Source organism: Mixophyes fleayi, chromosome 5 (genome assembly GCF_038048845.1).
Source record: "Mixophyes fleayi isolate aMixFle1 chromosome 5, aMixFle1.hap1, whole genome shotgun sequence".
Classification (NCBI taxonomy): Eukaryota; Metazoa; Chordata; class Amphibia; order Anura; family Limnodynastidae; genus Mixophyes; species Mixophyes fleayi.
The window spans coordinates 75,355,554-75,380,307 of NC_134406.1; the positions used below are offsets into that span (position 1 = coordinate 75,355,554).

The 24,754-nt window shown below is 39.9% G+C and overlaps 1 protein-coding gene across 3 annotated transcripts in view; it reads right to left on the reverse strand.

The window, feature by feature from the left end:
• The window catches only part of TOPAZ1 (testis and ovary specific TOPAZ 1), a 103,454-nt gene that overhangs the window by 21,344 nt on the left and 57,356 nt on the right, over positions 1 to 24,754 (reverse strand). For 2 of the 3 annotated variants that reach the window (XM_075212397.1, XM_075212396.1), the window contains exons 12-16: positions 16,554 to 16,669; positions 15,677 to 15,743; positions 9,261 to 9,435; positions 7,910 to 8,010; positions 7,338 to 7,503 (exon numbers count right to left, since the gene is read on the reverse strand). In XM_075212397.1, coding sequence (XP_075068498.1) covers positions 7,338 to 7,503; positions 7,910 to 8,010; positions 9,261 to 9,435; positions 15,677 to 15,743; positions 16,554 to 16,669 — 625 coding nt within the window. Of the gene's footprint in view, positions 1 to 7,337; positions 7,504 to 7,909; positions 8,011 to 9,260; positions 9,436 to 15,676; positions 15,744 to 16,553; positions 16,670 to 24,754 lie in introns of those variants that run through there. The other variant, XM_075212398.1, reaches the window with a different exon arrangement.

Genomic DNA, 24,754 nt, shown 5'->3' on the forward strand with positions numbered 1-24,754 from the left:
CCAGATGGGATTTTTTTACATATTTGGTGGACCTGTCCTAAAATATCCTCCTTTTGGGACCGTGTTAGGGCCCTCTTCTCCTCCCTCCTTCAGTGTCCCGTCCGGAAAGACCCATGGTCCTTACTTCTTTGCTATCCTTTAGTTGATAATGATGGGCAGTCCTCAAAATTAGCTTCCCATATCCTTGCTGCAGCGCGATGTCTAGTAGCTAAATCATGGAAGCAACCTAAATCCCCTACTATGGCGGCCTTACGCTCCTACATTTGGTTTATTGCCAAGATAGAACAGATTACATATCACTTACATGACAAGGACGATAAATTCCACCAGATTTGTTCTTTCTCCCTGAGACTTTGGGTAGTTTTTCCCTCTGTATTTTAATTGTGACGACCAGTGCTACCCACCCCCCTCTCTTTCTCCACCCCATATTATTAGAAAATGTTGCTGGAACCTGAACAATTGGTACAACCAATGTTTGCTTACTCGTCTGTTCTGTGAGAATATGCTGTGATTTTTTTTTTTGGCCAATGTACTACTTGCTGATTCTTGTTTGATTGTTAATGCTATTTTCTAAAATAAATAGTTTAACAAAAAAAAAAAAAAAAAAAAGAAGTGCCACCATCTTTCCGAACAGTTTTATACACAGTAAAACCGACTGCCTCCTGCAGGACGGAACCTTGTTCGTCCACTCTTGCAAGGACCTTATCTAGTCCTCTGGAAGAAACACTCTTTGGCATGCTGTGTTCATTATTAGTCCCAGAAATGACATCTTTTGCAAGTTATCTGTGACTTTGGAAGGTTAAAGAGCCAACCATGCCTCTCCAGAGCCTGAACAGTAAGCTGAAGATGTTGTTCCAACAACTGCTCTGACGCAGCCTTGATTAGCAATCGTCCAGATCGGGCATTATTTGTACCCTTCTGGTATGAAGATGAGCCGTCATTACTGCCATAATCTTTGTAAATACCCTTGGGTTTGTTGCAAGACCAAATGGAAGAGCCCTGAATTGATAGTGAGCCGAGCCCACCGTGAATCTGAGAAGAGGCTGATGACGTTTCTAGATTGGAACATGGAGGTGGGCATCCTTGATGTCTATCGACACCATGAAGGTATTACAGAGCACACTTGTTGTTACTCTAACAAAAAAAAACATTTTCAAATAAAACAAAACCTATAAGAGAAATACAAATTCACTGTCCTGCAGCTCTGTATCTTCAGCCCAACTCTTTGGGCACCTACAAAAAACTGAGTTCATGTGGGGGTTGGCAGAGGGAGGGGCCTGCCGGCAGCTTGGCAATGAACTATATAGGTGCCAAACTCCTCCCTACCCTACTCAACCTATGGTAAAGCAGTGTCCCCCAGATGGATGAAAGAGACATGTGTTCCTCGTCAGGACTGTTCTAGAAAATTAATACAGTAATCATCTCTTTATTCATGTTTTACACAAACCAAATATTTATTTCTTGGCAATAATAAGTTTTACACAACCTCCACCTTACCCAGATCAGCACATCAGGATCTTTCCAATGTAACCCCCTGTACTGGGGATCTCTGCTGAGAGTTACAGAATAGGTAAGAAACAAAATAGATACAGAAATTGATTCAGAAATTGATTTCTGAAGGGGTGTGGCATGGCTATGCAATCAGGCTCTAGCTAACATTTTAGTTAGTGCTTCTGATTCTCCAGTACAAACAAATACAGACTACAGTTGCAAAACATGATCATTAGGCATCCAACTGTTTTTATGAACACATAAGATCCTTTAAGATAATCCTGCAGTACAAGGCATCAACTTATTTCTACATAAAATATATCATGTCAAAGTGCTTTAAAGAAAGATAAAATAAAAAAAAAAAAAAAAAAGATATACATATTTACAATCCCTGATCTTCCTCATATATATATTGGCAACTGGTACTTTACAGTATTGAAATCTCTAGTATGTTTATGTTTTTTAATTTGTTGCAGAATTCAATTTTTATTTGTTAAATCACTATGAATGTATTACAATTTAGTTAATGGACTACAGTTACAGCTCACACATTTCAAAGTGGATTAGAATTCCATACAGTACATTTTTCTTGCTACTAGATAGCACTTTAAAGTATACTATGCATGTCAAATGAATAAAACGTCCATAGTGCAAGCATTACAATTAATCAATAGCAAATTATGTTAACCATGGTATTGAAAGTAAAACTCAATCGTTTCCCAGCGTTGAAAGATTATATGAGGTGTGCTACATCTGTATTTAGTCTAAATCCGTGGCTTCATTATCCAATTGCATTTATTTGTTTTGGGTTTTTTGTTAAACTTCTCCAGAAAATTACTGTGAGTCTCTTCACATTCACAGATCAGATGATGCAAGATGTGCCATTATGAAAATGCAGAATTGCCTGAGTCACATATTGTGCAAGTGGGGGGGGGAGGGGTCAGCTAAGAATGTCTGTAATTTGAAGGAATCTCCATAATGTTACTGTGTGTACGTGTGTAAGTGTAAGCTAAATCCAGATCAGATACCGCCTAACACAAACACTCCTAGATCTGATGTTCTGTAGATCAATATGTGCCGCGTGAAATAAAAAAAAATGACACTAAAACACATTCACTTCTGCTTGGACCATATAGTCATGACAGACCTTGAATAAAGTACATATATTTGGTAAATTTTTAGAGAGAAAAATAGCTCATCACATTTTGGGATACATATTTGAGGTAGCACTATTAGTGTAAATGAAACTTTAGCATGATCTATTTGTAAGGCTCCACAGTACCGGACAGTCAGAAATATAAATCGTACAAAATTAAACACAAAACAAGCACAGAAATTAGACAAAAGCATAAACTGTCCTGCTTGCAGTCTAGACGGAGTGTCCAATGTTGACAATAGGAGCTAGTGGGATTCAGAATGGGCATTTGACTTGAGCTGGTACAAAATGCAGAGACAGAAGTATCAGGTGGGAGTACGATAGGTTTTGGAAGATTGAAGGTCGAGGCTGGTCAGCTGGACTAGGGAGTTCCTTTTGTGGGGAGAAGGATGAGAAATATTTGAGGACCTTGTTTAGCTACAAACAAAGACACCCCCTCAGGATCCAATTTGCTGACAGATATGAGGCTGCTTGAATTGTTAGAAGCAGTAACACAGAACTCTCCATTTGGACAGGGAACACTTCTTTATAGCAGTTCCGAGTCCTTTCCTGGTTCACAGTGATGACTAGGTACATGTGCATGAGCAGACACAGCTCTAGCACTCCAAGGCATCATTTTCAAATATACTATACATCAATGCTACTCCTGGAGGTAGTAAGGCAGCCAGAGCCGTAACTAGGGTGGTGCGGGCGGTGCCGCCGCCCAGGGCGCAAGCCCGAGGGGGCGCAGCAGCCGCCCGCTACCTTCCCCTTTGTGGCACATAGTAGAAAAAAATATAAAAAAAATTGTGGCCCCTCCCCCGACTCCGCCGTCCCGCGACTCGTGCAGGGGGCATAATGTTATAGATTATATTGTGCATAAGGCATGTGTAATATCATGCAGCATGGAGGACCAGGCAGACTGTTACTGAGGAGCACAGCGTAGAAAGTGACTTATTTATATTGATACGTTTACCTGATTTTACACGGCCAAAGTATGACCACTTCAAAGTCCAATTTTATCACCACGTTTGGCCTTAACAGCATGACTTTAAAGGCAGGATCCCAAAAGAATAAGTTTTAACAGTTTTCAAACATTATGTTTTTGCAGGGTGAGGCTACACAGTTAGCAATAAACTCTGATACCCAGAGTGACAGACAGCACACCCTCTACTGCCAGTGTGCTCAGCCTGTGGTGTGGATGGGTTCAGGCAGTAGAAGATTCAAGGGGGGGGGGGGGGGGGGGGAGCAGCAGAAGCAAATACTTTAAAATGTAAAGATTAGATGCCGGTCAAAGGGGCGTGGCCAATCGCGACCAGGGGGCGGTCCAGCCGGGACTAGCTAATCAGACTAAAGGGGGCGTGACTAACAAAGTCTAGTTCCGCCCCTGGGTTCAGGATCCTGGGAAATGTGGCTGTGCTGTGGGTAACAGAGAAGCCTGGGATGTGGTGGAGCTTTGTCAAACACACTGATGTCTAAAGTAGAGGTAAGTGCTGCCTGGTGTGGGACAGCAGTGTCAACCATAATATGTAGTGGCTACAAGGAATTTATAGGGGTACAGAGTTTACAAGGATTGCTGTGTGATTCAGCCAATAATATGGGTGTACATGGGTTAATTAGTTGTTATTGTTGGGAAGTGAGGGTATAGAGGTACCTGTAAAGTTACTTGGGCTTGTCAGCATGGTGAGAGATGGGGTGTCAGGAATTAGAGGTCTATAATTGTACCATAGTTTTGTGTGTCAGTTCAGACAGTATTTGGAAGGTTTAAGGATGCCAGGAGCTAGTATGGAATTATAGATTATCATGCATTAGTGTGGAGGCGATAGGCTGTGTAGGACTGTACCACCAGGATTCCAGTTGCATTCGTGGTGGGCTTCACTTGCTGTGGCAGATTTCAATATGGCTATTTGCTGTCACACCCCCTTTCATGGGCCATTACCATTGTTTTCCCCTGTGGTACATTCATTCCTCAGTCTGACGAGAGAGAGAGAGATGCAGGTATACAGAGAGGTCAGGGTTATATAGAGATACAGGTATATACAGAGGACAGGGTATATAGAGATGTAGATATATAGAGAGGACAGGGAGTATAAAAAGAGATTCAGGGGGTATATAGGAAAAACAGGGGGTATAGAGAGAGATTCAGGGGGTATATAGGAAAAACAGGGGGTATAGAGAGAGATTCAGGGGGTATATAGGAAAAACAGGTGGTATACAGAGAATTTCAGGGGGTATATAGGAAAAACAGGGGGTATTGAGATTCAGGGGGTATATAGGAAAAACAGGGGTTATAGAGAGAGATTCAGGGGTATATAGGAAAAACAGGGGTTATAGAGAGATTCAGGGGGTATAGAGAGAACAGGGGGTATATAGAGAGATACAGGGGATATATAGAGATGTAGAGGGGACAGTGTATATAGAGAGAGATACAGGGGGTATAGCGAAAGATACAGAGGGAATTTAGGGATTACATAGAGAGAACGGGGTATATATAGATGCAGGTATATAGAGAGATGCACATATATAAAAGATATAGGGGGTATATATAGATGCAGGTATTTAGAGAGGACGAGTGGCATACAGAGAGCCCACTGCAGCACCACACTACTCCCCTACAGCTGTGCACCTACCACCTCACACTACACCCATACAGTACTCTGCTACACCCCTCGCACTGCACCTCTACAGCACTGCATCTACCCCTGGACACTACAGCTCTGCCCCTACCACCGGACACTACACCTCTACAGCCAGTGCCGTAACGAGGGTGGTGTGGGCGGTGCAGTTACACAGGGCGGAAGGCCAAGGGGGCGCAGCAGCCACCCGCTACCTGCCTCCAAGAGAGAGATAGACATTCACATTCACTTATAAGACTTTGAAGCTTCAACCCTTAAGTCCCGCAGTGGAACGCAAATGCCGAACTTCCTGTCAATGGAACGCACATTGGGGGACTTGACTTAAAGGTTGAAGCTTCAAAGTTATGTAAGTGAATGTCTCTCTCTCTCCCCCCCCCCAATGAAACATATCACAATATATTAAACTCACTTAAACCTACACATATTAACTGCATAAAATATTACAATACCTATCGCTATATATTTTTGAAATATACCATTGTGTGTGTGTATATATAACAATTCTTTCACTAAAGTGCTAGCCACCCCCACTTGTCAAATGCCACTCCCACTTAGATGGGGGGCGCCGGTGCCCTGTCTTGCCCAGGGCACCAAAATTTCTAGTTACGGCACTGAAGGCAGCATTCCCCAGGTCGCCAACCTGAATTCAGCTTACCCCACAAGCCCTGCACAAAGAAAAAGAGCAAATTCCTAGCTGACCTGTTTAGCTAAAGACATACAAATGATGTGGTACATTGTTTAATTTTCATTTGCTTGTTTTTTCAAACTTAGACATTTGTACTCGCGTGAAGCTGCAGTATTTTTATAGTGCAAATAAAGGAGGACATGGCCAGTGGAGGTTGGACAAAAGTTGTATTATTGACATCTACAAGATGGGTTTATGCCACTCACGACGGTGATATGTCAAGGTCCTAGAGAGTGAGTTTGTGGTATGGACATTTCTTTATTTTATTTTAAACAAGGGATACAGTGGAACTTACTTTCAGGAGTCCACAGCATCTCAGCATTGTAATAGGGATCTAATCATTGTCAGCACGCTAGCTTCCTGTAGATTCCCACAAGTGATATTGCTGGGGTGTAGGGGGATCTAGATTGGATCACCCTTTTATGGAGGAAATCACAGTGACGTCACAATGACATTGCTGGGTTTCCATTAAAGTTCTGCATTGGGAACACTGCAAACATACTGCCAGTGACATTCATAGCACCTGTCTGGCTGTAGGGAGGAAAAGTGCCTGGCCATCATTTAGGCCGAGTGCAATAGGACATAGGTCTATTATGGGGCAAGTGGGAATAAGCGTTTTAATTTTAACACAAAGGTGTAAACTGGTCATTTTCTTAACATTCCAGGAATCAGTGATCCATCTGAGGATTTAAAGATAGTCAAAAAACAATGTAATATTCTACCATTTAATAGAGATGAGCGGGCTCGGATTCCGCTAATCCGAGCCCACCCGAACAGTGCGGATCCGAACGGGATCCGAGCACTGTTCGGATATTTCCGGCGGGCAAAAAATTGAAAACGAGGCTCTGTCGTCCAAGTCTCGCGTCGAATCTCGCGAGGGGTGGGAGGGAGGGCCCAGAACAATTCCATCTTGTACCTCTTTTTTTGGCATTATGTGCTCAAGCTACCTCGGTGCAACCTTTTGGCCTAAAAACAATATTGTGAGGTGTTCAGAATAGACTGGAAATTAGTGGAAATGATTGTTATTGAATGTTATTGAGGTTAATAATAGCGTAGGAGTTAAAAAAAAAACACAAAACTGGTTTTTAGCACTTTTTATGCTTTTTTAAAAATAAATCAGAACCAAAACCTTTCGTCGGATGTTTTGGCAAAACAAATCAGAACCCAAAACCTCAAGCTAATCAGAACCCAAAACACAAAGTGGCCGGTGCACACCCTTACCATTTAATGAAAACTTACAATTTAAGGATTTTCAATTTGTGTTTTTTCAGAATTATAACACTATTCAGGTGTCTGTAATACAAACGTATGCTTCTTAAGCTAAAGGGTTATAAATGCAAAATCTGTACCTTTAGGTTTCTCCAAATTAAATTAACTGCAGGCACTTTACCTTTCAGTGCTTGCACAGCATTTATTAGGTGTCCACACATGAGGAAAATCTCCACAGCAATATTAACCACATGACATCGTGACGCAACACTTTCTTGATCGTCGAGCCCTTTTAAGACCGTGTAGTTAATCTGCATCTCCTTTAATTTGTGCAACACTCTTCTTCCCTTGCAATAAAAAAAAAAAAAAAAAAATTAACTATTGTCGTTTTAAAATTGTATAATGACAAGTTCATAGAGTTACGGTTTGCATCATTTTGTAAACTGTATTTTGTTAATTATTGTAATGAAAGCAGATTTGGCACGAATTTAATAATGATCTCATACCATTTCACATTTGAAAAAGAATACGGTTACCAATGGTAAAAATATTTTATAGACAAAATATAAATTCCCATGTGTTGCAGGATTTAAAAATTCTAGCACAACATAATATAAAACAAAATCAAAAAGCACAATAAAAATATGGAATAACCCCCAACATTTACTTTTTAAATTTATACTCATTTAACAACTATTCTATATATAGCTGGAATATATACTGAACATAAACAGTTACCAATTGGGCAAATACCTTTTGCCACAACTCTTTACGGTGATAAAAGTACATGAGAGTGATTCCAATTCTTCCCAGAATATTTTTGTGTATGTCATTAAGTTGAGGATTTTTGAATACTGCAATAAGATATTAGAGAAAACAATGAATACAAGTTTATTACATAATGGAATTCCGATAAACAATCTTCTTTCACAGATTACGCTGCGCATGTCTGTCTAGTCAGCTGGAATACATTTTTCGTGTGTTACTGGCGCTATAATGGTGATGCAGGGTGAAACGTTCTGTCATTTTGAAAAATTGATTAGTTTAAATGAGGCTTTTATTTTCTTCAGGGTCAATAAAGCAATAATTTCTCAAAAGAAAAATATTGAAATTAATATACTTGTAAAAGGCCAGATTGAATTTGGAAACTGATAAGATTTGGTTCATTGAAAAAGTTGGCTCAGTGTTATAGATCTCTAGAAAGCTCCTTTAGATCATGAAATTAAAAAAGTTGTCCTCTGCAGCTCTTACCAATTAAACTACATCATCTTCCTGGCATCCGTGTTTTTGTCAAGGCCTGCCTTGTATTAACTATAAAGGTGTTTGCTGAAGGCAGTAAATAATAGTAGAGTATGTTTTTCCCATTTGTTAAATAAAATTACCCCCACATTTAAATATTTTTGTGATAACCCTTTGTATCTTAAACTTTATGGTCATGCAAGGGCATTTACAAATAGGGAATGATTATGTCCTGTTTCTGTCCGGTTTTATCTTGGTCAACCTCCAGAGCCAGTAAACAGGAAGCAACATTTTAGTGACTGAAGCAACAGCTGCATGAATTCATGTAAGCCATGGAATACTAGTGTGAAATAAAAGTAGCACACGTACAGTGTTACTAAAAAGATGAGACATGTACTTACTCTGGGCACTACTTTTTACAGGCTACATCTCTAAAATTAGAAATGCAAAGAAGGTGGATACAGACAGATGGATTTTTGAAATACTGCATCACAATAACACATTGGTGGGGCAACTGCTATACAAGCATATAATACAGATTGCATAACAATGGTTAAATAAATTAACACACACACACACACACACACACATATATATATATATCTATATATATATATATATATCTATATATATATCTATATCTATATCTATTTATATATTAGCTAAAGCCTACAACAGTTTAGCCTTGTTTAATCTGCACATACTCAAAACACAACTGTAAAATCTGGTTGGGAGATAGAAGTGACCAGCGAGAGTAAGATACAAAAATGCGATGATCATCTCATTCTCCTGCCTAGATTTTTTTTTTAAGCAAGGCTAGTTAACATTCTTATCTATAATGTTAGGAACATTAAAGGATACTTACTAGTGTCTGCAAATTCAGTGTAAGGAATTTCTGATCTTTCATCGACTGACTCTTTCATAAGTGCTTCAGCTATACATCTTGAGATGTTCTTAAGATCTGTTATATTTTCACATCCTCTACAGACATTAAGATACAAAATCCCTAGTTGCATCCAGTTACTGTTGACTTTACAATGCTGGAAAGAAAATAAAACTGTAAACAACTAATGGTGATGACAAGCCCACTGTTTGTTTGCTTGATCTTCAGACAGTGTCCTCAAGTGCTGCAACTACTATTTTTTTTTCTTTTTCCGCCACCACAAAGCATGGTGGCCATTTTATTTTTCACCCTCATACAAAGCTGAACACATTTGTAAATTAAAGCCACTGGCATTCACCTAGCGGTTAGATAGTGGTATACATTATAAATTTCATGTTTACTACATATTTATTGTTGAGTCACAAAATGTTAATGAAACGTGACAGGTGAACTTTGCTAGCTGTATAATTACTGAAACCCCAATTTTACACAATTTGTTTCCACCCTTTCCCTGATTTAACAATTTGTGTACATTCCACAATGCATTTCATAGGGCTCATTTCCTTATTTTACACTACCTTTTCCACATTTTACCTCACTATATTCTCCCACAGTATTTTTGAAGTTTTACAGTTCTGTGCAGTAGTTTTTAAGGTGCATTTGAACATAAAAAGGTAATCAGACCCTAGTTAATCTCAATTTCTTGCTCATCTTTGTGTACCCTGTTTATTAGCCAACCAGATAATCAGAGTGTACACAGTATAACTTATCAGATCATTGGATTGTTCACATTAGGATGAGTGTTGGTCTTGTGGGACACAGCGACCTATTCACTTGTGTGATTATGTCGAGGACAGTGCTGCTTATGACCCAATGTCGATGTTAGAAGGGGAATAGAGGAAGCAAGGAAAAAACAAAGCTAGACAGTGCATAGAGGGTCAAATGAAGTTCATGTATCCAATTTGTTTGCCTTGTTGTGGATTACTGCAAATATCAGTATTCAGTATTGCACAGTAGTTCATATTTTAGTAACTTCAAAGTTAGAAATACTGTAGTTACAGTATAGATGGCAGGATATATTTGACAAAAGTCCCACTTCCAAGTTAACATTTTACTTGGAGGGGAAATCTAAAGTAAAATGTTAACTGGGCGGGGGAACCTTTGTCCTATTCCAAACAAATATATTCTGCTATCTATACTGTACGTACAGTCCACTAAATGTAGACATTTCACACGCTGGCACATTGTTTAACACAATAGACTGTCAAAGGCACATTGCATTATAGAGTATGTTCTCTTCCTTATTTTACTTGAAGTTTAAGCATACTTGCCAACTCTCCCGGAATGTCCGGCGGGAGACTCCCGCATTTTGTGAGCGTCTCACGGACTCCCGGAAGAGTGTGGCAATATCCCGGATCTGCCCACTTCACTAGGAAGTGCCCACTTCCTAGTGAAGTGGGCAGAATTAGCTCCCAAACGCTGCAATTCACCGGGAATCACGGCGTTTGGCCCCGCCCCCGCTGTCAAATGACGCGTTTGCGTCATTATGTCACGGGGGGCGGTCCCAAAATGACACGCATTTTGGAGCCCCGCCCCCATCACGCCCATCTCTCCCGGAAACCAACTTTGTCAAGTTGGTAAGTATGAGTTTAAGGTGTTCTTACACTGCATCCCTCCTGAGACATGACCATAGCTAAAAAAGTTTCAGGTTTATAGCTTTCTCTTTTTTACATATGTGGATGGCAATAAAAGCATCTCCTTGTTCCTTACTCTCCCACAAGTTCTCCTTTATCCTTTCGGCATGCCAAAATATCTGGGAGTCCTCTGTAGTGATGAATGGAAGCAAGAGCTCACAGCCAGGAAAAAGTACCATTTTAACCATTTAACACCCTCAGAGCCTCCCACAACCACCTACTACATCTACTGTGTGACCAGACTCTCTGGAGGCTCACACTCCATTGCAACTGTCCTCCTGTAGCTAGGCTGCAAATAGGTAATAAGGCTATGGTACAAAACATGTGACACTTGAGGAATCCTGTATTGTAGATGTAGCCAGCATTAACATGATACCTGGTGCAGAGAGATTAACCAGTCATCCCATTCTCTAGTTACAGTTTTGTTAAGCGATACTATAAAGTAACTGTCTAAATCAGCATTACTCTTTTGCATGAAGTACCAATAGTGGCCACTTGGGGGACTCCTACATTCATAAGAGAGAGTTCCTCATTGAAAATAAATGAAACTGACAGTATGCCCCCTCCCCAAATGAATAACCAGGACCTGTCCTTATAGCTTGGGCTGGTTAGTGCTAATGTAGAGGGAATTAAAACCAATGACCCCCCGGACCCACCTCAACTTTAGAAGCCTTAGGGCTCCTCAGGAATTCCATGGTGGCAGTGGAGGCTGGGGTAATGAGTAAATTTAATAAAATCATTAGTTTGCTGTAGAAAACTACAAGTCCCAGCAAGTCAAGTCCACCATTAACTGTTGAGTATGTTGGCACTTGCATAACTAAATGCCAGCAGACCCAATGCTGTCAGAGCATGATGTTGCTCGAAGAACTACAAGCAACAGCATGCATCGACAGCCAGGGCCCGCAAGAACCTGTAGCTCCACACTGAACTAATGTTAAACACAAAAACACACTAGCTTTCAAAGTACTTATTTAAATAAAAACTTCAAGCCCGTGTTAAGCATTGTGTTGTGTGCGATACATTTTTTTCTCCTTTCGCAAATGCAGCCATAAGCTAATCTCTACAATACACTGTAGTAAAATATTACAGTACATCTTTTTGCCCAAACCTACTGTCATGTTCTGCGTATGATGCATTTTAAATGCTCTAATAACTAAAGGACATTGAACTGAATAGAGGCATAGAGAAGCCTAAGACAACTGCTGGTGCAATATTAGGTTCCAGTATTGGTACATTGTGTCCCAGATGCAGTCATAAGTAAATGGCAACAATGGCTATAATCTTGTCACAATGCAAACAGTAGCCATTTTGTGCAATTGACCAAATATTCATGAATGCAGCTTATACATTCACTAGGAACAAGTGACATCAGTGTAGTATACAATAGTTGTCTCCCTAGTGTGTTGGTGTCCACTGTGAATAATGTTCATACTATCTTTATTCTTTCCATGTTGCAGACATACTGTATGTATGTCAATCAGATATTAGATACAAGTAATAATGTAGCTGCAGTAGCGAACTACATGGTTCTCAAAATGTTTGTAAAATGGTTGTGGAGAAGGGGATAACCACGGAGCCCTGGGAAAACTGCTGCATGCATGTATCCACCGGGGTTCAAGGGATGGGAAGAGGCATATTAATTGCATAATTGCAGGTAAGGTAGCTTTAAAACATTGAATTGTAATGATCATTAAATCTGTAATACTTTGTTATGTGTCACCCACAAGACTGAGGGCTTTGGAATGCCAGTATGTACTGTGGATCATTTACAGTAGTAATGTATAAAGTATTCTATGTACTGGGAAATTGTTTTCAAGTGTGCTGAAACACACTTCCAAATTTTCATCCATGTCATAGTTATGTATATCCTTAATGAATTATTTTAAAAAGAAAAACAAAGGCAAAACTGCCTTTAGTGTAAACAGGGACGTTGACAAAGAAAAAACAATGAAATTTCACTAGACCCAGCACACGGAAGTACATATAGTGGATAATACATCTAGAAATGTTGGTTAAAATTACTGTATGAATGTTAATAGTGTGCAGGCCTCGTTACTTTCGAGAGCAATGCGGCCAAATGAATTCCCCCCTATGTGTCAGTGTACAGCAAAAAAAAAAAAAAAGACAGGCTGAACTTGCAAAGATGAACAATGTAAATAATCAATTCACATAGCCTGTAAAATGCCCAGCCACACAAACACACACTGGTCAGCTGTGCTTTGACACTTTATAGTTTTATTTGATTAGGAGACACTCCCAAAGTTTGAAAGAAACACACATTTGCCCTCCTTCAGTATAACAAGATTATCTCACCTCTTAGATGAGCTACAGGTACACCATACACTTTATTTAACTAGACATTCAAAATTAGCATTAAAAACTAATCTATGCAAGTATTTTAATATTGAAAAAAACCAAAAGTATTAAGTAAGGCATTTCATTTTTTGCATCTTTTTCTCACCCAGGACCTTTGGGGACACACCTGGCTATGAGCAAGTTGACCAGTGGAGGGTACAGGAGCAGAGGGAGTAGATGCCTTGCCTCACATGCCAGATGCGCTATTAACTTATTGTGGCCCCTTCAACAATTTTGCAACATGACCTGGAGTATATAACCCTTTCGATTATTATTGGGTCAGGATCTCCTCTCTCCCTGAAACTATTTGCATAGACTTCTAATTGTTCCTCACATATGGTTACATCTGAACAATTTCTCTTAATACGGTTAAAAAGGAATAAAATTCCTCCATTTTGCAAGGTGACAACTATCATAGTGGAGGTAGCTATTGGTGTTAACCTGCTTGATAAAAGTTTTAATTTCGATCCTTCCTCAATTAATCTCCAAGACTAGATTTAAAAATTTAAAATTAACCTCATCTGTTTTGGATGTAATTTCTAAGATTAAACTCATTACTACCTATACATTCCAAAAATGTATCAGGATATTCTCAATATATCTGCAGTAAAAGACAATATGCTCAAAATAAGGGTTATTATAAAGGGAGTAAACCTCCCATTTACCCATATACAGATTGGCAAAGCTGGGTGCAAATATTATACCCATAGCTGTGCCACTGAATAGTAAAAAGTTGGCTAGAGCAGTGGTTAACAAAATAAACAGCGCTTAACAGTAATCTAGTTGAAATAAAATGTGTCCATGGATAAGTTATTACTGTAAAATGACCAAAAGTACAACCATGCAAACAATAAGAAACTAAAAACTAGTTAATTGAATATAATGCTGGCAATCAATAAATTAATCTGTATTTTTAAAACTCAATGACAGTCACTCAAGATCAGTGACAGCTACCTTATACACTTCAGGGACCGCATGGTGTGGCCCTCTAAAATTCAAAAGGGTCACACATTATTACCTGTAATCTCAGTAATAAAGGGTTTTCAAGAGGAGCGGGAACCAGAACCAGCCCTATCTCAAGACCAGAAGGAGCCAGCAATGTTCTCAAGAGTGAAGCGGCCATCTGCTCATGAGGAAGAGTAGCCAGCATCAGCCCAGTATTCTCAAGAGGAAGAAGGAGCAGAAAGTGCATGTAATGGTGGACAGCGATAAGGAAGACCCCACTAAGGTAAATATTCTATATTTTGCATAATGAATAATGTAAAGAGCACCTGTTGTATGCATGACACTATCCATTTGTTGATAAAATGTTGCACAATGTGATGTATATGACTTCATAGATATTCTAGCAGTTTTAGTGTCTTTCCCAAAATTACAGAATATTTTGTTCACGTAGAAATTATCAGCCCAGATGCTGCATTTGCCTAAACATCAAAGTTAAACCACTACCCAAACTATACCATTGTAATATATGCTTATTACAAATACACTTTAGTAAACATTAGTAGGAAACTTATTGAAACATAATGTAACCCTTAGACACTTCAGTCTATTAGGCCCACAGGAACTTGAAAGTTCTACAAGCGCCAGCATACCCAAACCTTTACTAGTTCCAGGGATTGCTGGGACTTTTAATACCACATTATAAACTAATTTGTATTAAAGGTTTTCCTCAGGAGAGGGGATCACTTTTTTTGTTGGATCAATCCCCGAGGGAATTCAGCGCCATGCTCATTGCTGTTATTTTGAAGGGGGACCGCACACTTCCCCCCCCTGCATTAGCGGTAACCAGCCCAGGTTAGAAGCACAGGTGCTGGCTGAAGGGGGGCAAGTGAGGACAGTGTCAGTTTCATTTATTCTCAACGGGGAAAAGGCGTTTATGGATTACTAAACCATTCTAAGTTGTACAGTTCAGAACTTGGTGCCTAATAAATATATCAGTTTAGATGTAAATGTTTCCATCTTGTCCATAGATCTACAACTACCTGGGAAACCATTAGCTGTTACAATCTACAGCAGCAGTGCTCAATCTTTTTCCAGTTGTGAATCCAAATATCAGTGCACCATTGTCCTGAAAACCGAATTGTCAACATGCTACTGTCCCAGGACCTTAACTTTCAGCATGCCACTTGAGCACAAAAGAGGCTTTACCTAAAAGACTGTATTGCACATGAGGATGGGGAAAACATTTTCTGGGACTCAACTTGTGTTTCTCTGACCTACAGGATCTTGGGACCATAACCGGGCTAAAGTTAAAATCTGAGAAACATCAATGACTAGTAATAACCAATTGTCTGGTGTTGTGCAAACATGTGTTCATAGAAAATAAACAGATTCCATTAAATGTACCTCAACTTCAGCAATCGCTGTACCCAAGTCATAAGCCCAATTCTGTTTTGAAAGCTTCATCTCAAATCTTCAAGCAATCATTGCCCACAGATGGGAAGAAAAAAAGCAAGCATGACATAATAAATCAGACATGAGATACAGTGGCATAGTTCCTAAAGGCTTAAAAAAAAGGAGGTAACATTATATTTAGGACAAGTCCTTCTACCATATGCAAACATAAATATGGACCAATTTACTGCTAAGTCTACCTTACCGATCACTATAACCCAGTGCTAAAACAGCCACTTGTATTACTCCATTTGTATTACCTGTTTAAAAAAATACCAGTTTTAAAAATGGTTTCCGCTTAATGACAGGTCTTGTTTTTGAGCTTAAAAATAATTCCAATGTTCATTTGCCATGTTACAATGCATCAGGCTCACTGGAAAGATGTCTAGCTACCCATGTACATATAGTCTCTTATGAGATATGAGAGGTGGGTGTACAGAGAGTTTATGTCTATAGCATACCTCATTAATGTACGTAAAATTATAATTAGCTAGTTTTCACATGTATCGAGATATCCACTGTCGGTAAAATTAAAGATGGGCGAGACTAAAGATGCCTTTTTACTTTTATACGCGCTGAACAAAATCTGCAGAGAGCGACTAAAGAATACGGCTTACTACACTCTGGTTTGCACTCAGACAAAACTTCATATATCTTGAATTCTGTCAAATGGCAACATTTCCACTTATATTTGTAATTATAGAGAGCCTTTTTCATAAAGATTTTTTTTTTTTTAAGTTGATGGTTCTTCTCCAAAATGGTTCTTCTCTACAGCTAGGTACACATTTATTTGAAAACATATGTAAATAATATTTGAAACTCATTTCACCTTGCTTTCATGGATAAAAGGATAGTAATATTGTTTCTTGAGGCATTACTTTGATTCATAGTTGCTAATATTTGGTTGATTTCCACAAGTGTAGGGTTCAGTCCAGCATCAACAAACTGTTGAGAAATAAAGTCAAAGAACTAAAATATTGTTCTATACATTTGAATTTTAACATTTATAATACAGGATCATTGTATAAAATATATTTCACAAGACAACCCAAAAACAATGCTATTGAGTGAGCAAGAAAATACATAAACAAAAACCATTTAAAATAATAAATAAAAAATCTAGAAAAATGAAGAAAAAAAACCCCCCACAGTATATGCCAAATAAAAAACCCCCAAAAAAACAGTCTATGGCTTGGGAGTGTGGCCCGACAGCCAAACGTGGAGGACATGTCCTCAAAGACAACTCGCCCAACATCAGGGATTCTCCCCCATCTCTGAATGAAAAAGCAATATTTCTGATTTTTAATTGTTTCACTAGACAACTATGCAATAGATTTTCACCCGAACAACTCTGACTGCTCCAAGAAGCAGAGGCCTACTGCCACGAGCTTATGGAGACCGGTGTTTGCCCTCAACATTATAATATTCCGTAGGCTGTAGCCCAATTTAGCCCTGTCAAAGAAGCACAATACGGATTGGCCATTATTATAAGACAAAGTAATAGATATTGTTGGCTGTCCGGGACCATTAACATGTACAGTACAAGGGTCTTCTGTTATAAAAGTTTTTCAACATTTTGCTCCCTCTATGATCCAAAAGCAGCAGAAGCTACAGTCCATCACCAAAATCACTTCCTGTACTGATAAGGTTACCCCTTTCAATTACAATTTTTGTTTTATTTTTAAAATAACTCTTCCCTATTTGCCATGTCCATTGAGCAAGGACAAATCCCTCTATAAAAAAATCTGGATACTTATCGAACTCAATGGCCAAGACCCGGCTCTGGTTTCCCTCCACAGCAGCCCTAAAAACTCCCCATTGCTTGAGTGGTGCAGAACAGACGTTGCTACACTTGTCCATTATTCATTAAGATCAGAGAATACCTCCTTAAATATTGGTCAGAGAACTCTCCTTTGTCCACTAACAGGTTTATTTATTGGCAAGACTCTGCCCTCCTTCTCTAAACAGATTTATGGTGAGAGTAGTTCCTGAATTATAGCTGGACACTCAGAAAAAATCTGCTATTGAAGTTGAAGAGCATCCACTCAGAGACCATACAAACGGATTATACTCCTATCAGAGGTAAATAAACTCTTACATCTAGGTCTTGGTCTTATAAAGGACACTGAAATCCTACAGGACTGGAAATTTCTATTCTCCTATTCTTTATAAGCTATAACACAGAAGGGTCTGCTGTGTAAATTCCATATTAACCTTACACTTTAAATGCCGATGCATACTTGGTATATTTTGTTAGAAGACATTGCTGGGGTTCCGTACAATGTATTGTTACTGAAGTGCTACCCATTGGCGATACTCCAAGCTCTTTAGACATGCAACTATGACAAGACCTGTGGTTGCACCTGGCTGAGTCCCAGACACTCCTTAGAAGGTATTTACTGCAGTGGGCCTTCGGAGGGCTGCAACTGCGGGTATTGGCATCTTTTTATGCAGCTTGCAAGGTGCTGTGGAGATGGAATGTGTTGGGGGAACCCGGATGCATTCATTTAGCAAATGAGTACATCTATTGTTCCACTGATTGAGATTTTGTTTACTCATGTTGCTGTATAATGTTATGTATTTCTTTCTTCAGTTTTCTTAATATCCAAAAATTGATGTTTCCCTTTTTATTTCCACCCCATCACTTGCCCAATTCTTCCCTACTTACATCCCCATTTTTCCCACTCCCCATACCCATCCATACAACCCCCCAGGCACAAGCCTTATTCATTTAGTCTACCTTATACAATGTCCCTAGGAGACCAGAAGGGGCCCAAGGACATGCACAACGTGTCCATCTACACTCCCTTTTTGCTTATATAAATCCTAATAAAATGCATTATTACTGTGATGGACCATGCCCGATATGACTACATTAGTGTTAAGACCACTTTGGAAATTCTTCTCCCTTTTCCACCTCAACATTCTGCAGCTATCCCACTTTCATATTTCAATCCCCTCACCCAATTCTAAGATGAAAGAGTTTATCTCCACCCTAAGAGCGGACCAAGGTTCATTGATAAAATCTCCACACTAAGCTGAAAAGGTGCTAGACGAGGTAACCGTTAATAGCTTAAATTCTCCTAAAAACAAACAATTGTCTTAGAGGAGTCTGCTGCAAGATGACTATCTGCTCTCTCCCTCATCCGTCTGCTAAGCACACAACTTCAAGGAAAGCAATGCTCACAAACCTTCTCTGCTTCTGCTGATTGCAAAAGAGGAGTTGTAATACTAATACATAAAAGTCCTTTTTCTTGTTTCTCAAAGATTAGACACGTCCGGCTGTCATGGAATAATAATTGGGACCCGGTGTTGTGAGACAGTCACCTTAAATATCTCTATATACACCTAACCAGGGCCAAGGAGCCTCCCCCCTTCCCCACCCAAAGTCCTTAAGCTCATTAAATGGCTTTATGCAACCCAACAAATTACAGGAGGAAATTTCAAACTCATACTTAACCCTAAACTAGATAAGGCCCCAAACTCATCCAAACGCCCCTTTCCACCGCTAAATATTTGCAACAGCTTGTGACCCAATTACAAGTATCAAAACAATCTCTCGGCCAAGGATTACACTCATTTAATACCACATCAATCTTACTCAATCTTTCTAATGGTTCTCTCATTGACCCAGGCAGTTACAGAGGCAGGAATAATACCCCTCCCAAGGTTGGTTCACACCGGAGTTTCTCTATATAGGCCTCCACCCCCTCAATGTCATGAATGACATTTATATTACTCCCTTTTATTATATAGTTCAATAACAAAAGACTTTTGTTGAATACTTCCTTTAAAAAGGAAAGCTTAATGTGCTGCTCTGGAAGAGCTGCTGTCACACTGAGAAAGCTACAGTATCACTTCTATGATAGCCAATAAGCTTTGCCAAAAGAGAGGGTTCAACCTGAATCCAGGACTATTATGAAGCACTTTATAATTTGCCCCAATCCCTCTCTCCAAACACCTAAAAGGCAGCATAGACAAATACCTCACACAGACCCTTCTGTCAAAACTCACTTGTAACTGAGCTAAATGTTCCTAAATATATAAAAGGAGTAAATTAAAAGTGTGGCGCTGTTGTGAATAAAAAATAAAAAACAATATATCAAATTAAAATCTCAAATTCATATGCAAAATAATTTTCAACAGTTCAAACATAAAGATGCTTTTCTCTCTCTTAATTCATAAACACTCCATGTTAATAGGTGAACAAAAGAAAAAGAAACATATATACTGTATTAACTCTAATAAAATGAACACCATGGTGTATAATTCACAAAATCAGTAAAGGATTTAGAAATGTGAATTGCAAACAGCAATATTTATTTCTCCATTTCCAATAGACAAGGAAAAGGTGATCTAGACAGAACTCAAAATAAAGCTTCTACCAATTCCACCTTTGTTTGTGCACTTACTCTATAGTGCTTAATATAAAGCATGACAAACGGATACCCTTAACGGGTTCAAACTTCCTTTTGATCCTCTCTTGTATTCAAGAAGACTCCGGATGTAATAATATGAGGAGAAAAAGAAGGTGCAAATATAGTGCGATACCTTTTTAAACATGATTTGTTAAAATGAAAATAAGCAGTCCCATAAAAACAACTTTAGTGTACATTCCTACCGGAAGAAGCAGGTAAAAGAGCATTGTAACAAATTGGAAAAGACACCCGAATTGTCCGTATACTACAGCCACCACCTGCAAATGATGTCAAATCTGTTTGGAAGTACCAATTCCACAGCTCTCCAACGCATTTGTTTGTGTGTCAAATTTATCAAAGTAGAAAGGGGAGAATATTTTAGCGACTATGCTGAACCTAATACATACCACCTTGGTTCACCCAGGCCATCAAGATCTAGACAAACAATAAACTTAATCCACAGCATTCATGAGCAAAAATGGCCCATTAGCACTGATGTTCTCTGCTGAAAAAGCATTTGACCACACCTCTGACCCTTCATGCTCCGGGTCCTATCCTCCATTGGTTTCACAAATTCCCAAAATCTCTAAATCCCCCTGGGCAACAGTGTCTTTGAATGGAATAACATCTTTTCTGTTTGGAGTCACTAAAGGCACGAGACAAGTTTGCCCTATCCCAACTTTTATATTTGCCATGGTCATAGAGCTGCTGTCACTTAACATCCACTCACGACAAGACATTTCAGGCATTAAAGTTTGCTGCCCAGAGCACAAAATCGCTCTGTATCCCTACTTCTTATCAATAACTTTTTCTCAAACTTCACTCTCAAAACTTTTAAAGGACATTGACAGTACCACACATTTTTTTTAGGTACAAAATAAGCTCATGAAAACCAAAAGTGCTAGATGTTTCTCTTTAAATGACCTTGGAGAAACATTTATCCATTAACTTGCCCCTTTGTAAATCAAGTTATCTGGGAGTGTTCATTACCAAGCAATACCACCAACTCTTCCAGGCCAATTACAACAATTAAAACATGACCTTGTCGTGCGGAGCAAACACTACATCTAACCAACCTAAGAATAAGACCTGTGTATCCTGCAGCACTCCGGTCACGGTGGTACTTTAAGTATACCAAATTTTAAAAACACTCAGTGGCACAATTTGCCCACTGTGTTCAGAGAAATGAACCTGAATTCTTTAAAACATGGATAGCTATCGAGATGGAGTATACCAACATAACACTCTCTGCCATCCTCCCTTAACATTGTATACACTGTGGTTGCCCTCCCTGTGGTGTTATGGGACTGTACAAATAAGCAATTTGTTCTGGCCCATTTCCAGTTCTCACAATTGACTCTCTGCCACATTCCCATCGTTCCCCGACCACCAAGCACAATTTGACATCCCCAATAAAAACTTCCACCAGTTCCTATAGCCCATACACTTCCATAATTCTCTCAGAGACCGCTTAACCAGTAGGCCCCTCAAGACATTTGAATCTACATGCCCCAGACAGGCATTAACAAAAATGGCTGGTGTCGACGCTGTGTGCAGAAGCGCACAGCTATGGGCGCAACAGCGAAATATTCAAATGAGCGGGCATGGGAATCTGATATTGAGGTGCTGGACAGGGAGCAATGGACAGAGTTTCAAGAATACACTGCTACCAGTTCAATATGTGTTCCAATCAGGCTTCATAACTTTTCTCCAATGTGTCTGACAGATATTGAAGAGGATGCACAGCTCAAGGATCATTCCACCTTACCTAGTAGGAATGCACAAAAATGCAAGGCCTTTTGGTAGGACTTGAAGGTGTATAATATATATATATTACATATACATACACAAACATGCACACATATACACACGCATATACATAAGTTCTTTTTTTTATTTCCCATAATAGCAAAGTCAACAAAAAAATTCATTTGACACAGTCGCTATGGCCACCTAAAAGCTAGCAGTAGACGGAAAATCCCATGCAGCCACTATGAGACAAGCAGTGCTCAATAAAATAGGGCACACATGCCAGATGAAGTACATGATATATATCAACAACAACTCTTAAACTTTCTGTAGTGTGTAACAAAGATAAAATTGCTCATTTAACCCGTCTTGCACAAAACGATTATGGCTTCTTGGATTTGCACCCCCTCTCCCTTCCCTCCACCCTTTCGCCTTACCTTCTAATGAAAACATCCTGGTTAGTAGTGCCCACAGTGCTCTTATTTTGTTTACCCATTTCTTGCACTGTACTCATGTACTTTGTAGACCTGCCTATCTTGAAATAAATAAAATGTTAACAAACAATGAAAAAGCCAGCTAAGGGCACAGCCACTATGCCTAAACATAACCGATACCTCAGTCTAGATTCCACAATCTTCATATGGTCAGATGGCATAGTATTCATGGACCTGCTTCTGAATATAATTCCAGTGGATTACACATATCAGTAATGTAGGATACAAGTTTATAAAGTTTATCAAGTTCTTGCCAAATGTGTTATATAGCTATAATTAGGAGGTTGGGTTTCAACGTAAGTAGTCTAATATCCCTGGGCACTGCCTCAGAGATAAAACCAGTCACGGTAATGACTACTACATTATAGTCACACCAGCTGATATTTGTTCAAAAGGAAAAAAAACCTGACCACAAATTTGTAACAGTTTAACCCAAGGCATAGGGACAATTTTTTCTGCTTGATAATCTGGACAGTGTACCTCGACACAACTACAGCCTTTCTCTGCCCTGATCTAATTTTGATAGATCTGAAGATGGCTGTGATCCACCTAATCTGATTTTCCAAACAATAACATTTTTAAAATATCTACAAGTGGTCTAGATTTTGCATGGGACAGTCTTATACTATATTGCACAGTGCAGGAAATCGTGGCTAAGACAGATCAGAATGTACAATTAAAAATGAAGCCCTTAAGCCAGTGGTTCCCAAACTGTGCGCCTAGGTTCCCTGGGGTGCCTTGGAGATCTCACAGGGGTGCCTCGGCCAGGGCCAGTGGTAAGCAAGGAGGTGGACTAGTTGGTAATTATTTTGGCTTAGGGTGCGTTGAAAAAATTTTGGAGACCCCAAGAGTGCCTTGAACTGAAAAAGTTTGGAATCCACTGCCTTAAGCTGAATGCAGAGAAACGCAGCTGCTTGTCACGAAGTAGGCACTGACATCACAGGGTTAATTTTTGGAAGGTTGCTGCTCCCAGATGTAGGGGGGTGGAGTAAAGAGGAGGTTTTATATTTATGCTTAGGCAGTTCAATTAGGAGGTTGGGTTTCAATGCAAGTAGTCTAATAGGCAGTTCAACTTCCTCTAGTCATCAGGATTTTCTGCTGATTGGATCACTGTCAGGCTGAGTGAAAAATTACTTGGTTATCTGAAGTTACTGGCTCTAGTTTCAATAGCTGTACTCTTTCATTTTGTCTGTAGTTTTTTTCTGTATATATATATATACACATATATATACATATACACACACACACTGTGTTTTATTGCTTGATTTGCAGGGGCTATTGTTTTATACGTTGAATTGCCCATCTTTTTGTGACATTCTCCTACACCCATGGTGCTAAAATGTCTCGCCCCAGGCGCAGCATGGGTCCCCCTGTCCGCTTCAGCGACTTGGCTGAACTCCCCGGGTAATGGCGCCTCCAACTTACCTGATGGGGCTGGAGGGTAGATGCCCGCTCCTGAGCTCGATGCTGTTCGGGTGGAGGGTCTGGATAGACATCAGGGAGCAGTTAGGCGGGGACGGCCGGAGGCAGCGGTGGGGTCATCTCTCCCGGCCGCGATGCTGTGCGCATGCGCGGTCGGGCGCCTAGCAGGTCTCAGAAGCAGAAATATTTCAGCAAAAGCACGAGAGGAAAAGCCAGGGCACCACGACCCAGGAGAGAAACTCCTTCCCCCATAAGGCCACATACCCCACCAGGGAGCTATAATGTAGCTAGGTCTAGGTCTGTGACTCCTGCTGTAACTGGGCAGAAGCTGGAGGCAGGGTTTGGGAGGAATGGCAGGGGAGGGGGGGGGGGGTGTAAGAGGGGTCCTTCATTCCGGCAGCCTCAATCCTGCAGACAGGTCACACGGGTCACTAGAGGTGGGAGTCCACATTCACCGGCCAGCCCACGGGTGAGGACCACTGATTATCAGGAGGACATCAGGCATCAGTATGACATGGATACTAGGCATTATACAGAAGAAAGCCAGGACAGGGATTATCAGGCAGGCGAGGAGCGCCATCTGGTGGATAGCCAACAGTTCTGTGATATTTATGAACACTCGGGGCTAGATTTACTAAGCTGTGGGTTTGAAAAGTGGGGATGTTGTCTATAGCAACCAATCAGATTCTAGCTGTCATTTTGTAGAAGGTACTAAATAAATAAAAGCTAGAATCTGATTGGTTGCTATAGGCAACATCCCCACTTTTTCAAACCCGCAGCTTAGTAAATCTAGCCCTCAATCTTTTCATGGGCGAAATAGGGACATGTTATATGGATATGAGGAGCATGATGTAAACGCATCAGGCACATCAGGGGCTTATCAGCAACGTCGTCCTCCCCCTTCATTAGGGCATGGAAGGGTCAGGTGATTGCCGGTGTTTCATCCT